Here is a 14617-nt window from a genome sequence, read left to right on the forward strand (position 1 = left end):
TTTCTCATAACAAGCTCATTGTGAGTTGAGGTGATTCTAATTAGAGCAGGATATGATTCTGAGGATGAATCCTCTGAGGGGCAAACTCGAATTGGTGCATCACAGGTAATGTGTTTGTTTTATATCAGAGCACACAAATGAGGTTTGCTTCAAATCATACTGCATTTTAGCCACAGGCGGTTAAAATAGCGACAAAAAGCACAAACACAAGGGAAATAAATCTGAAAACAAAGGCATTTATTGCGAAAAATGCACTTGACATGAAAAAACAATCATATCAACCACGGGTCATCAGTACAAGACGATGTATAATGATCACATGGTAGAAAGCGCTGGACGGTACCAGTCCAGAGCATGACTGCAATGGCACAAAAGGCCTATAAATATTCTGGACAATATAGAATCATATATCTATGTATAATTTTTTTTTTTTTTTGTTCTCTCTGTTTCACCAACAGTACCAACAGTTTTCACCACGAGTCAGTCCTGAAGAGGCATGAGCGTCCAAGTTGCACCACGCTTTGTCATAGTTTCTTTTTAGTGTAAAGAGCTACATACAGAAGCCTCCTTCCTCCCGCTTTGCATTCACACACACGCACAGGTTCTCTCAAGTATCTGTAAGAACAAATATGGCATTTAATACAAAATGGCAGATCGGGATCTCAAGCTTCCTGGTAGATAACTTGACAGCGTCAAAAAAAGCGTATGGGCTCAAAAATGGCGATCAGAAAACATATTCAACCACAAACATTTCTGTTTTTTTATTTGGATTTTTTTTGTGATACACCCAGACAAAATTGCACATACTTATGAAATTGAAGGCTGATGATAAATGGTTTTTACAAATGTAAATAAGAAAGGTGTTGCAGCTGTAATTATAGCCAATGGTGGTTCTACAAAAGTAAGGATTCATAGGCTGTTGGCAAATACCAATCAGCAGAATGTGAAATGTATTTGTATTAGTTTATCTTGATCCATCACATCAAATCTCAATAAAATACATTGTTTGTTTGAGTTTTCAGGGTGTGAATAGTGCGCCAAGACAATGAGTGTTTCAAGCCAAATAATGCTCACACCTCAAAAGAATAATAGTGAAGCCCTCACTGCAATTGTTCCAGCTATTGCATTTATACGACCAGGAAGCTGAGGCGAATGACAACCTTAGATCACATAATTAAAATACAAACATACACACGCACACACTCAAAAAAAAAACTTTTGAAAAACTGGCGCTTCAAGTTATTATATCTAAAGTGACCACTGTGCAGTGGTTTTATTCCTGACATTTTGACAGCTGTAAACGTTTTTTCATTTTTTTTCCCCCCAAAGAAAATTGACCCCAATGGAAATAAAAATAAAACACACACTTCTGATCTCCAACACAAATAAGGGGCTGTTTTTTTGTTCTTTTTTTAATTGGAAATAATATATATTCGAGTTCTTGAGTCAGCAAGCCCACAAAGAGACAAAGAAAAGCTCACATGAGACCAATGCAGAGCTGTTTTGGGATCTGCTGGTTGCTGTCATCGGGCCCCAACAAAACAGAGAGGACTCCAAATTAACCCGCAGGCTTGCCTTACTGACACTTATACACACAGAAGCATGGAAACAGGGCACTGGTCTGCCTAGAATAAACACCATTTATTTGTGTGACATTTGTAGGCACTAAGGTTTGACTGACAAGTATCAAAGGCCAATGGGGATATGTTAAGTCCGGCTTTTCCAAGAACTGATGCACAAAAGTTTCATAGTGACTCTCTCTTTGCTCATTTCATGGAGATAAATATGCACCTTTTTACTCAATGAACAAAAAAGCCCTTCTGACACTCATACAGAGAACAAACTTGACCTTGTGCAATAAAAACATATTAAACTTAATTTAACAGTGGAAAAATTCAATGCCAAATCTAAAAGTTGAATGCAGTCCAGATACATGCGAGCTGGGACCTGTTGCACATAGGGATGAGCCGGTACCAGGTTCTCACAGTATGAAACCTTCAGTAACAATACTGCAATGTTAACACACAACAAACAAGAATGTCTCAACTTGGTCAAATGGCTTTTCTTTGAAACCTAGAAAACAAATGTTCTTACTGCTGCAATTGTAGTATTATTAAAGTAACATTGTACATATAATACTGTTTGTTTATTGAGAATATCTATTGGACAGAATATATCTTTTTTAAATTGTGCACTTCATTTAAATTTGCTGGTAAATTATTCGGGCTATCTGATGAGGCCTTATGGACTGCTAGTAAGCCACTCATAGCTTACTAATAGTAAAACAGGGTGCAGCTCTTTTAGTTTCCATACCATGACTGTTCTTGATTCTGTGACAAGAAATGTTTCAAGAAATGAAAAACTTTCATTTCTTGTAAGTGATGGAGAACTGTAAGAGTCTGCATTCCTCTGTGCTCCATACAGCCAGACAAACCTTTACTCCCTTCAAAGCATTTTCTGGCACCTTATTAACATAGCTCTGCACCAGATGAAGATTTAATATGCTTAAAAAAGATTTCTTGTTCATAAATTATGGCAGGATGGACTGTAAGAGGTATAGACAGATTTTGACCTTGCGCAGTAATGCAGGCAATGCTGTGGTCTGTTGGGTTGGAGAAATCACTGAGTCAAAAAGGGAAGCGCTCAGATTATTTATGCTTCCCATTGTCATGAGAAGTGGTCATGACCGACAGAAAGAGATTCTACACAGAAGCAGCGGAAATGATCTTCCTGTCACTTAGTCAAGTGACTAAACTCAAGCTTAGAGATAGGGTGAGAAAGTGCTGTTAGGACAGGCGCTGGTCCTCTGCATTGAAAGGAGTCAGCTCAGGTGGCTTGAATATCGTACCATGATGTCTCCTGGGTGTCTTTGTTTTTAAGGACAAAGCACTGGGATATGTAATGGGTCCCCAGAGCATAAGGCAAACTCGCTGGATGGACTACATACCCTATATATCCCCTGGGCTGGAAATGCCTTGGGGTCCCAGGAGGGGCCTGGAGTGTCTGCAGGTCAAAAGATGTCTGGGTTTCCCTTGCAGGCCTGTTACCTGTGTGTCCTGATCTTTGCTAAGTGGAATATATGGATATATGTGTGGATACATTTTTATCCTTTCTGAAAACATTGCCATCCCTTGACCACAAACAGCCCATACCTAGTTGCAGGAAAATAATTTAATCTTCAGAGCAATTCTGTTTTCCTCTGAGGATTCCCTGCATGGGAACATCTAGTTCCCATGCAGGAAGCCAATTAATTAGCTTTCATTAAAAAAAATAAAAAAATTCTTTAGCTTAGGATTTTTCTCTATCTGTGCTGATTTTGCTTTGGGCTTGCTTTTGTAAGCCTTGTCCATGTCCTGTTGGCTGGTTGGTTTCAGCATTTATAAATTTGTTCGATACAAAGTCAGAGCCAAAGTCAAGCCTTCTAAACTGTGCCTAAATGTGTACCTAGCAATTAGCCACATGCATCACCATTGGCAACATTCAGAAGTTTCATAAATTCCTCACAAACATATTAAAAGTCACATCGTCATGTCTCATGCAAGGTAACAGTAATGTTAACAAGAACCTAATATTGCGAAGAACCTTATCATGTGTTGATTTTAGCACACAACCTGTAGGGTATTTTCATTAAGTTTATGTGGCAAGATAAGAATGCAGGTTTAAGGTTCTTTTTGTGAAGATTTGAAGGACGCTGTGTTTTAGTTCACCTGCTCTTTAGTGCTTCTGGAAAAAAAAACAAATATTCCTTGGAAAGATTTGAACAAAAAGTTAAAATTAAAATTTTGGATGTGATGACGACTATAAGTAGACCTGACAATAATTTCGCTGATCTATTACATTTGTTAAATCTTTTTACAAGTGTAGCAAATAAATGAGGTGACTAAAAATCACATATATGAGGCTAAAAGTTAACTTACTAGAAATTATCTATTGATAAAGCGAGTGGAAGCAACAGCTTAAACGGAGGACTCAAGTTGAAATATGTGCTTTGAAAAAAATTATAAATTAAAACAAAATAAAACAAAAAAGTCTTTAAAGTTTGGTCAGTTCTACAACATTTCATAAATAACACACAAAACACTTAAAATATCCTAAAAATGCAGGAAAATGTATATAAAATAGTCACTTTTATTCAACTTTTCTATGTAATATAAACCGATCTCTCGATCTGGATAAAGTCAGTTAGACCCTTGTGTGCTTATCTTGTCCGAAAAAGAGCTTTCTACTTGTGCACTTGTATCTGTTGATAGATGTTTGTGCTTCGGCTAAAATAAAAAATAATAAAAAATCCAACAATTTGGCTGCTGACATCTCAATCTGTTGTTCACAGTCAGAGCTTTTCTGTGCTTTCATAAACAGGAAGAAAAAGATTAAAAGGATAAAAAGAAAACTTGATAAGGTCCAGATTCTTCTCTCATTGTGTTGAAACGTGTGCACTTTCTCTTGCAATGTTGCTGCAGTCAGATTATAAATGCTATCAGGTTTTCAAGAAAAGGTCTGTTCTATGGATGAATTTCAATAAATTACAGAATTATTAATATTGTTGAGGTAAAATTCAGATTATATGGACTCATGTCATATAAACTGACGTTTAAATTATTTTGTTTCACTTTACTTTTCCTTATTATGGCTTAGAACTAATAAAAAACCCAAATTAGGTTTATTATAAGATTGAATATTACACAAGACCAATGATTACAGATATTTAGAGATACCCTCCACAAGCAGTTGAAGCCACAAAAGCTCCTTCCTAAAAAAGAATAGTGTTCACAGAATGTTGCATCCAAACATTTAAATAGAAAGTTGAGTGGAAGGATATGACCTAAGCTTCGTAAATAATGTTTGTTCTGTTGGTGAGAGCTTCTATAACAACTTAGCAGAAGCATAATTTGTTTCCCTTTTTGAAAATAATCACTAAACAAATTAACTTTTCAATCATCGATTCCAGGGGTGGGTTTCCAAGTATTTTGAAAGTTGAACTTAAGAGTATTTAAGCCTTTGTTGTTGTACCCAACTACTTTGTGCCTGCTTGTAGAAAACTCTTTCTTAAAAAGACAAGCAGAAGTAAAAAGAAAAAAAAAATCCCTTGACATTTTCAAATACTGTATATGCAAGTATGGAGGCAAGTTGCATTTCTTCTGTGTCTCATACCAAAGTTCAAAAACAACTTTATAAAAACAGTCTGTAGAAGGATTTCGTTGTGACTTCCTATTTCTTTGTAACTTCCTGTTTCTTCTTACATTCAACAAGCCAGTTAGTTCAAATTAAATTGAAGTTTGAGAGCCAAAAAGAAATAAAAGTTAAATATTTTCTCAGTCATATAAGACATATAAATAGAAAAATGGATGTCCTAATTCTGCCTCTTTTTCGTTAAATAAAATGTGACAGATTATCACAGCAGGACAACACAAACACCTATTACAACATATAAAAAGAAACAGAATAATGCTACATGCATTGTCAACATATACTGGGCTGAAACCAAACGTGTGCTCGCTGTCACGGAGTAGACAAGAAGATCCCTTATCGCCTGAATGTATATGTTTACTCCTCAAACGAAGAAAGCACCCGGATTCAAGTTCTGAGGTCTCAGTGAAAAAACAGAGCTAATAATTTTTGTGCTAATGTTTGCTGGTGGACAACGCCAAACAGGAGATCTGGGAGGCATGGCTCATCGTTCTGTGCTCTTAGAGTCTGTGCCTTCAGTAGCTTCGGAGCACGAGTTGTAGGTAAACTCCATGCAGGAGACTGGGCTGGTTTAAAGCCATGTCCTACAGTAACCTCCACAATTATTGGCATCCCTTGTAAATAAGTGTATTAAGCCTTTCAATAAATGTATCTTTTGTTGCAGTAGAGTCATCTCACAATTACATTTTCTGAAAAAATCTGCTTTTAGTAAAATAAAAACCATCTCGTCTGGAGCCTGGGACAGCAAGAAAAAGAGTGGTTAACTATTTATCTGTCGATTTAGCAATACATTGTATATTATCTTTTTAAACTGCTGAAAGGTGACATTTTAAGTTTTCTGAACAAGTACCCAGGTTATATTTGTAATGGACAAGCAGAAACAGTTTTTCTGCAAAGATCTAGCTAACAACCATCAAGAAACATTGGGGACAGTTTTGTACAAACTATCTGTTGATGTGGTTGTTACACAAGTTGGGGTGATAAGTAAACTGAATAAATGTGCTCTAATTCAGGTAAATTTCTCAGTGTGAGATTATGCTTCTGCAGTAAAAATAGATTCATTTTAAGACTTTCTACATGTTACCAGGGGTCCTAATAATTGTGTAAGGGGCTGTATGTGCTTAGTGAAGTGTGTGTGTGTGAATTGGTCGGACTAATATGGATTTCAGAAAATTCTAGACAGCTGTTGTGATTTGTGGCTGCGTCAAACATTAATTAATTTTAAACTTGTATATTGCTCGATATGTTTAAAAACAGAAAAAATGTAGAATTTTTTTCCCTTCCACTGTTGAAGAGTTAGTTTCTTAAGGCAGGTTATAAAATGAAACATAAACTTTCATGAATTTTGATCCAGTAAAGAAATAAAAGAATCTGTGAAACCAATATCAGCCCAACCTCCATTTAGGTGCTGCTTGTGTTTATGTAAAATATTTATGTGTGTGACTCAGAGACAGGGTTAAACTCTTTTGTCCCGTTGTTGGAGCTTAGAAGCTCTCGACGAAGCTGCCAGGAAACAAGCCGGTCTGTCCTGTCCTCTGCAGGGTTCCTTTGTACCACCCGTCTTCCCTCTTCTTATGAACAAACACAACGTCCCCTTCCCGCAGTTCAATCTCCGCCTCACTCTGAGGCGGGTAAGGAACGACCACACGATACCTACCAAGACAAAACAAAACTTTTTCAAGGACTAAATTAGTGCATGCATGTTTTTATTACATTTAGAATGTTTTAGTCAAATATTCCCACCAAAGTATTTTCTGATATTTGACTTTGATCACCAAAATATGGTAAATGTTTGTACACACTTGTACTTCTTCCATAATACGCATGCATTCAATAGATAAAGCAGTGGGCATTCTCTCCTGAGAAAAGCAATTATGCAACTCTTTCTACAGTAGCATGCCAATGTAATGTGATATAAGTCCCTGTAATTGTGTGTTTCTCCAGAGGCAAAAAAGCCTCTGTGTGTAAGATTATGTATTTTAGAGAACAGGTTTGGTAAAAGAAAAGGACATATGCTTTGTGTTAGTATTGCATGTTATCTCGGTCAGTTCTAGAAATTTCATAAATAAATATAATAGACTGAAGTAGTATGCATATCATGCAACACAAAATAGAGGATAACTGTGAAGTGGAGGGAAAGAGAGAGACATCTCTTATTTTTTTAAATTTTATTTTACAGAGAACAATCTAGAAAGTGTGGCATGTTTTTGAATTCAATGCTAATAGAGAGAACTGGTTGTAGAAATAAAATCCTTTGCAACCAAATTCTTTCAGATGTCGCCAGAATATGAAATTAGGTGCTCTTGTGTAATTTAAATGCTACAGAGGCTTGTTAGAGAACAATAGTAAGCAAACAGCACCACAGGAGCCAAGAGCTCATTAATTGGAGAAGCAGCTATAGTGACCATGGTAACAATGGGGGAGCTGCAGAGAATCTGTTGGATACCTGTTTGTATTTATATAAGAATTGGATGAAAAAGTTGTTGTTGAAAACTAAAAGCAATTAGAAAGTAACATCCACCGCAGACCATATAACAGACAAAAACTTGTGAAAAAGACCAAAATGTCACTTTCTGTGACATCACTCTTTGTGTGGTGAACCGTTGTGAAATGTTGTTTACAGGATAATGTTTCAGGTAGGATTTTCTGAGCAGGAACAGCAAAGCTTATTAGGAAGGACGTAGAGATGAATGAAGTTAAATACAAGCCAATCTTGAAGTTCCTCTTCTACAAGGACAAAGCATGATGATTTACATCAAAGCATATTCATATCAGGGTGAGTCCATGGATGTGCAAAACTGGTGAACACAAAAGACTTGCAGCTGTGCTTTCAATCAAAGGTTGTGGAACAAAATATTGAGTGATTTGTTTTACTTCACAGCTTAATTGTCACTTTATAATTATGTACTTTTTTGTGTTTGTGGATAACAAAATGCCTAGAAATGCCTCTGGGTGGCTCAGATTGTCATTGCTCATGCTTTAATGATTACTCACTCTCTCAGGACTACTTTACATCCTGCTGCCAAAATCCTCCATCCAAAAAGTCTACGACACGTTCAGAAAATATTTCCTATTGTCTGCAGATGTGGGCTGATAGGCAAGTTTTTAAAAGTTGGTAGCATCTGCTCTTGCCTGCACCTAAATAGGTGCAATATTCCCAGACCTACCTCTCTCTTGACAAAGGTTTGGGCTCAGGCCGGAGGACCATTAGAGCGCTGCCAGCACGTGTTGCTGGGGGTGACATGGGGAAGTTGGTATCCAGGGAACCGGACTTTCTGTGCAGCGGCTCCAGCCCTATTGCCCCTGACATATCACTCTCAATCGGGCACGAGCCGGCTCGACCCTGTGCCGCCATCGGACAGGAGCCCGAGCGACCGTGGTGGTGAAGGTGGTGAGGGTGGTGGGTTGGCTCTGTGGCCCCGGCCCCCTGGCCCGCCTGCGAGGGGTCGTGTGTGGGTGGAGAGGACGGGGGTGAGCGTGGCTTCTTTTTGGCCGCAGCCCCTGACAAGAGCTTTAGCAAACCTGCTGCTTTTCTCTCCTTCTGAGGATGGACAGATAAGGACAAAGAGAGGGAAACATACAGTAAGAAGTGGAAGCTTTACACAAAGATCCTGAAAAAAGTGAGATAAAAACTAATTAGAGGAGACTTGGTATATTACATAAATATTTAAAACTGTTTTTAAAATATTAATGCAAATAGCAAACTACTGATTTTAGAGTTGAATAAGCCTGAACGACTCCAACTATCACAATATTGACTTTATACACTCAGAGAGGAGGACGTTATTTCACCAACACAAGCAAAGAACCCAGATTACAGTTTACAAAAGCACACAAGGACAAAGACTTTCATTTTTCACGACATATCCTGTGGTCTGGTGACACTAAAGAGGAACTGTTTTGCCATAACGACGGTCGTTACAATTGGAGCAAAATGTGGAATAATTGTATGCATTGGAACACTATTCCAGCTATGAAGTAATGGAGTGGCAGCATCATGCATTTCATACAAAAAAGATGCCATCATAAGGAAAGGGCAGTAAGTGGAAATTTTGAAGCAACATTAACAGACATCAGTGCGGAAGTTAAGGATTGGGAGTAGATTGGTTTTAAGCATACAAGCAAAGTGGAGACAAAGTAGTTTTAAGACAAATACTTAAAGTTTTGGCGTGGCCGTCACAAAGGCTTGATCTCAGACCAATACAGAATTTGTGGGCAAACCTCAAATGGTTTGTGTGAGTGAGGCGAGCCACCTAACTTAGTTACTCCAGTTCTGTCAGGAGGAATGGGACAGAACTCCAGCAAACTATTGTGAGAAGTTTATGGGAGGAAACCTAGAATGTTTCACCCGAGTCATACAGTTCAAAGGCAATTGCACTAAATCCCTAGGAAATGTATGTAAATTTCTGATTTTGAAGACATCAATAAATAAATTTCTGACAGATTCTCTCTCTTATTATTGTGACAGTTAGTAAGTAGAAATAGTCTTGGTAATTTTAACTGACCTCAAACAACAGGAGTTTGGTTTTAATGTAATTTCAGGCGGCGAGAAAAGAAAGTCTGTCTTTTTATTTGATGTATGCAAACTTCTGGTTTCAACTGTAGATGTTAATTATTTTGAGCTTTTAATTAGCATAAAGGCACATACTGGATTTAGAAATGCCAACTTTCTTTTATAAATGTAAGATCTATGTTTTGTAGGAAACACACAGAGTAATGCTAGTCATGCTGGTTGCTAATAGTGATAGCTTACATTGACTTCTCAAAATAATTTGGTCTTTTGAGTTACAATAATAAAACCATGCTTCAAAGTTAAGAAAGCATGGGAGTAGGATAAAAACAGAGCCATGTCAAAGCTTTTCAGAAACATTTGAAATGCATCAAAAGAATGTCTCCCTAGTCTAGATTCATTCTTTCATAACAAATACGAAATGTGTCTGCAATGTCTGCAAGCACAAATAGGTTTACCTTTGCTGGGTGGTGGCCAGAGTGATCAAGGGAAATTTTTGCCAAAATAATTTAGCTTGATGATCTCCCAAGCAACATTTTACAGACCATTTCTTTGACTGACATTCATTACACAGTAATGATAACAATTCTTGAAGGAAAATTAGCTGATACAGTCATCTGTCAGATACAGAACAAACAACCATATCAACTACTCTGATGTCAGGACTTGGCATTCTCCCCAAGTTCCTGTTAAAACAACCCACACGGCAAGGCTGATGAAAACTAAAACAAAAAGCATCACTGCAAACAAGCCACATTCCTCAAGTGAAGCCTTAGCACAGAGGAGGGATGGCACAAAAACAAGCGCTCAACAAAGCACTAGGAGAGAGTGTGAAAACATTTAGACTCAGCAGGATTACTACCAAAAGCCAACTGCATCCCCTGCTCTCCAAAGATAGCTTTCTTTGCTATCTTTGAAGAGCATTCCCTCCAAAAATATGTGCTTTTCTCCAAATATGGACATTTTAGTGTTTCCTACCTTTAGTCTCTTTATCAAACATAAATCTTTTACAGCTCAGGGCGGAATAATGAGCAGCTGTAAAGAGTGTGGCAAGGTAGTAAAACATGCACTCATAAAAAAAAATCACTCAGAACTTTGGTAGCACACATTATCCTCCTGCAAAAATAACATTGAATGCTAATTTCAGACATGCAGGACAGTGAAATAAACACTAAAAAAGAGAAACTGGTCAGATGGGAGCTGGATTCAATAATGAAAGGGATTTTTGGGGCAAGGAAGCAGATGAGCAGAAGGGAAGAGAGAAAGAAGGAGCGAGGCAGATTGAAATGGCACAAAATATGAATAATCACTCCCTCTCTTCTTTCATCTGCTGGCTTAAAGGTTTAATCTGCCTCTTGTGATTCAGTGCGCTTCTCTATAAATGTCTGTTTATGGACATATATTTATAGAGAGCACACGCAGACCCATGAGCGCTGTTTCCAAATAAACCACCAGAGAGCAGCATTAACTCACATGTGACTTATCCCACCATCATTCAGCTTCATCCATTTGTTTCTGTGCCATTTTCTTTCATGCATAACGCATGGCACACAATTTGACATGTGGCTAAAAAGTGCGCGATAGGGAATGGTTTGTAGTTTTCACCAAATAAGATGAAGTTTGACCTTAGTGTTTGGAAATCTAAAGCGAACAGCTCAGGGTTGATACAATTAGTGGAATGGATGCTGGATAATGACAGGAAATCCAAGTCAAATCCAGGAATACAATGGGATAAAATCTGGAGAACTGATCCATTTCAGTGGATTATGACAACCCCGTGTCTTAACATGCCTTAAGACCAAGATGGTGGAATTTCACAACTATATTCAAGTTAAATTGGACAAAACTGAAAACCTGAAGGGAGAAACATATGTTCTGTTTAAATGGAAAATAAGGCCAGTAATATCTAAACCACCTCCAACATGTTTCTTGGCATGTCCTGCACTTTTCAGGACCTGGAATCCTCTGAACACTCTCGACAGCTTTTTTCCTTGGCAGCTGCCCCGTGAGTACAGTCTTTTTGGAAACTAGTGTGCAGCATCCAGACCGATATGGTCTGCAGCGGCAGCTGCACTCCAGACAGCGTGTCAAACACAGATTTAACCTAAACTGTGTCGGCATAGCTGCTTTGTCATTTTCTCGTGAGTAAAATATGACTTCAGACCTGGTTATCTCTGTCTTCCCCTGCCCAACATAGCAAAAAACATTAACTGGACTGTAAGAGTTTGACTTGCACACCTGTTAGTCTTATAATTATTGCATGCTTGGGGAGATTTGGTGGAGGCAAAATTCAGATTTCAAGTTTGAATTCAAGACTTTTAATAAAGAGGTGCACAGTGGTGCATGTTGCTGCACTGTTGACTGGATAAAGAAAGTCCTGGGATGGATAGATTGATGGACAGACAGACAAATGAATAGACAGATGAACAAACAATGATGGCTAGATGGGTGAAGGGGAATCTGGACGGATGGATACATCTTTTTGACAGTGGAATAAGAAGTAAAGTCTGAAAACATTAATCCTTCTTCCAAATGTTTACAGAAAACATATTTAAATTTCAGACCTTTCCTGATTCAAGTGGGTAGATTAAAGAATTGCCAACATATTTTATTTTTTTACTATGATCAAAATGTGGGACAAAACTCTGAGACGAGCTTTTACAAGAAGATTCCAGGCCATCTCTGGTGTAAACAAAGCCTCTGCATGCTGTTCCACAGTCAATGAGCTGTTTGTCAGGCAGCCATGTAGTTAGATTAGCTGTCCCAGAGCGTGAAGCCAACAGTGAAACAAATGGAGCTGCGACAAATGCAAGCTTTCGACGGCATCCTTTACTGCTGGTGCACAAGGGTCCACTGAGCAGTTGTACCAAAGCCCTAGGCAAATGACAGTAAGCATGTCTGCACACGCAGTGCATACACACACGTAGATGTATAATCTCTACAATACAGACCTCCTCTGACTGGAGGATAAGGTGATATTTGACAAAATACTTTTCTAATCTGACTTTGACAAGTTAATTAAATCACAAGTGGCAGGATATACAGTAAGAATACAATCTCTGGAGTCAAGAAAAGTCATATTAGCATAAGGCATAGCCTTTTTAAACACTGTTCTTCTACATCCTCATTAGTGGACATTCATGCCAATAATGAATGAATGTGGGTTTAAAAAAATAAACAATTTTAGATTTTGACAATATTTTCAAAAACATTAATATTTAATAATTTTCCCCTCAGCTGCTGGCAAAAAGAAAAATCAATAATTTATCATATGTAACTCTGAGAAGTTGTATTGTAATTGCAAGTTGGCAGAAGTCCTACCTTCTCCACTTTGGGTGCTTGGGCACCCTGGGTGGGAGTGTGGGAGGGACCAGGAGAAGGCGGCTGCAGCGGACTGGCCGGCTCACCGTTGAGAAACACGGCAGAGATGTTGGGAGGTGTGAGACAGGAGAGAGGGGAGGACAGGGGGAGGATGGGCCGTGAAGCCGGGGAGGAGAGCGGGGAGGGGCCTAAGCTGGGTCCTGGAGACACCATGGAGAGGGGACGACCTGACTGGCCAGCACAGCGTGAGGGACAGGAGTTCTGAGGACGCAGCGGGGAGACGGACACAGTGGGGCGCTCCGGGCTTCCAGCAGGTGGACTGTGGACTAAAATAAAAACAAATGGGTTACACTAAGATAACTGAAATCAGGAAAATAATGTTTGAAATAATCATTTTTAACGATCTGACTGGTAATCTGCTGATACAATAATTATGAATATATTACCTTTACATTAACACTACTTCAATGAACATTTGCTGTGCATTTAGGTGAGAGGTGTTGTAGTGACCGACAATTGCAGGAAAACAAAAATTAAGTTTCAATTTTTTAGTCAAAGAAGGAAAAAAAAGATCAAAATGAACTACTTCTAAAGCTAAGCAAATTTAGTTCAAAATGTGTCAATGGAGTAAAACCATAACATCATTCTACCAAAATCATGGTTTGGTACAATGCTTGCATTTTTTTTTGTAGTTTTAAGTTCATATTTAAAGACCTCCAAACAAATTTGTAAAAAGGAAAACAAAGAATTACAAAAGAAATTTCAGAAGCTGGACCAACTGGTCGAAAGTGTCAGTTTCCTAGTCAAATTCCCTTATTTACATTTTTACTAACATCTTTAATTTAAAAGACAAATCTAAACCCTTAAATTGAAAAACCTTAGTTAGGTCTCTCAAAAATAAAAATCCATATAAATATAATGGCAAACAGTTGGGTTTTTCAGCCACCTGCTCTGCAACACTGCAGCAGGCTACTAAAAAAATCCTTCAGAGAGGTGAGCTGGTCATGTGATAAAACCACTAAATGCCAGAACTATGCACATACTTTATTTTGTAATCGAGACCAGATGCGTGTCTGTGTGCGTGTGTGTGTGTGAGGGAGAGAGAGTAAGACACAAAGCAACAAGAGAAAAGGGAGGAAAAAAAAGTGGAAAAAAAATGGGGAGAGAAACGAGGAGCTCTGTCATTACGCCTCCATAAAACAAAAAGCACAGTGATGTCATTCGGCTATGTGCTTGTCAGTTTGTGAGTTCACTTGTGTGTATGAACACGGGCGCGCACATGTCTGCATGTGTGTGTTAATCTTGGCAGTGCTCTCTGAGTGTGTACTCTTCAGGCTTCCCAAAGAGACCTTCAGCATTATTTTCTCAACGGGAGAAAGAAACGACACAAAGAGAAGGAGAGAAAGGGGTATTGAAGAGATGAATAGACTCGGAGTGGAAAGCAAGGTTGATATGATCTAGACCTTGTACTAGTGCAACAGTGTGCGTGTGCCTGTGTACATGCGAGTGTGATTGCTTGTAGCACAAATAGTAACACTGAAAGATCAGAGCACAGTGTTTCAGTGTTTTTTACATGTGGGGTTAGCTTGCATGTTTGCT

At 38.4% G+C, this 14617-nt stretch overlaps 1 protein-coding gene across 1 annotated transcript in view; it reads right to left on the reverse strand.

Annotated features, from left to right (window-relative positions):
• Positions 1 to 216: 216 nt before the first annotated feature.
• LOC129361230 (E3 ubiquitin-protein ligase SH3RF3-like) overlaps positions 217 to 14617 on the reverse strand; it is a 105886-nt gene continuing 91485 nt past the window's right edge. The window contains 3 exon segments of the mRNA XM_055031977.1: positions 217 to 6840; positions 8355 to 8728; positions 13019 to 13344. Of these exon segments, the coding sequence (XP_054887952.1) occupies positions 6672 to 6840; positions 8355 to 8728; positions 13019 to 13344 (869 nt within the window). The 3' untranslated portion in view covers positions 217 to 6671.

This window comes from Poeciliopsis prolifica, unplaced genomic scaffold, assembly GCF_027474105.1.
Source record: "Poeciliopsis prolifica strain line A6 unplaced genomic scaffold, Auburn_PproV2 SCAFFOLD007, whole genome shotgun sequence".
Classification (NCBI taxonomy): domain Eukaryota; kingdom Metazoa; phylum Chordata; class Actinopteri; order Cyprinodontiformes; family Poeciliidae; genus Poeciliopsis; species Poeciliopsis prolifica.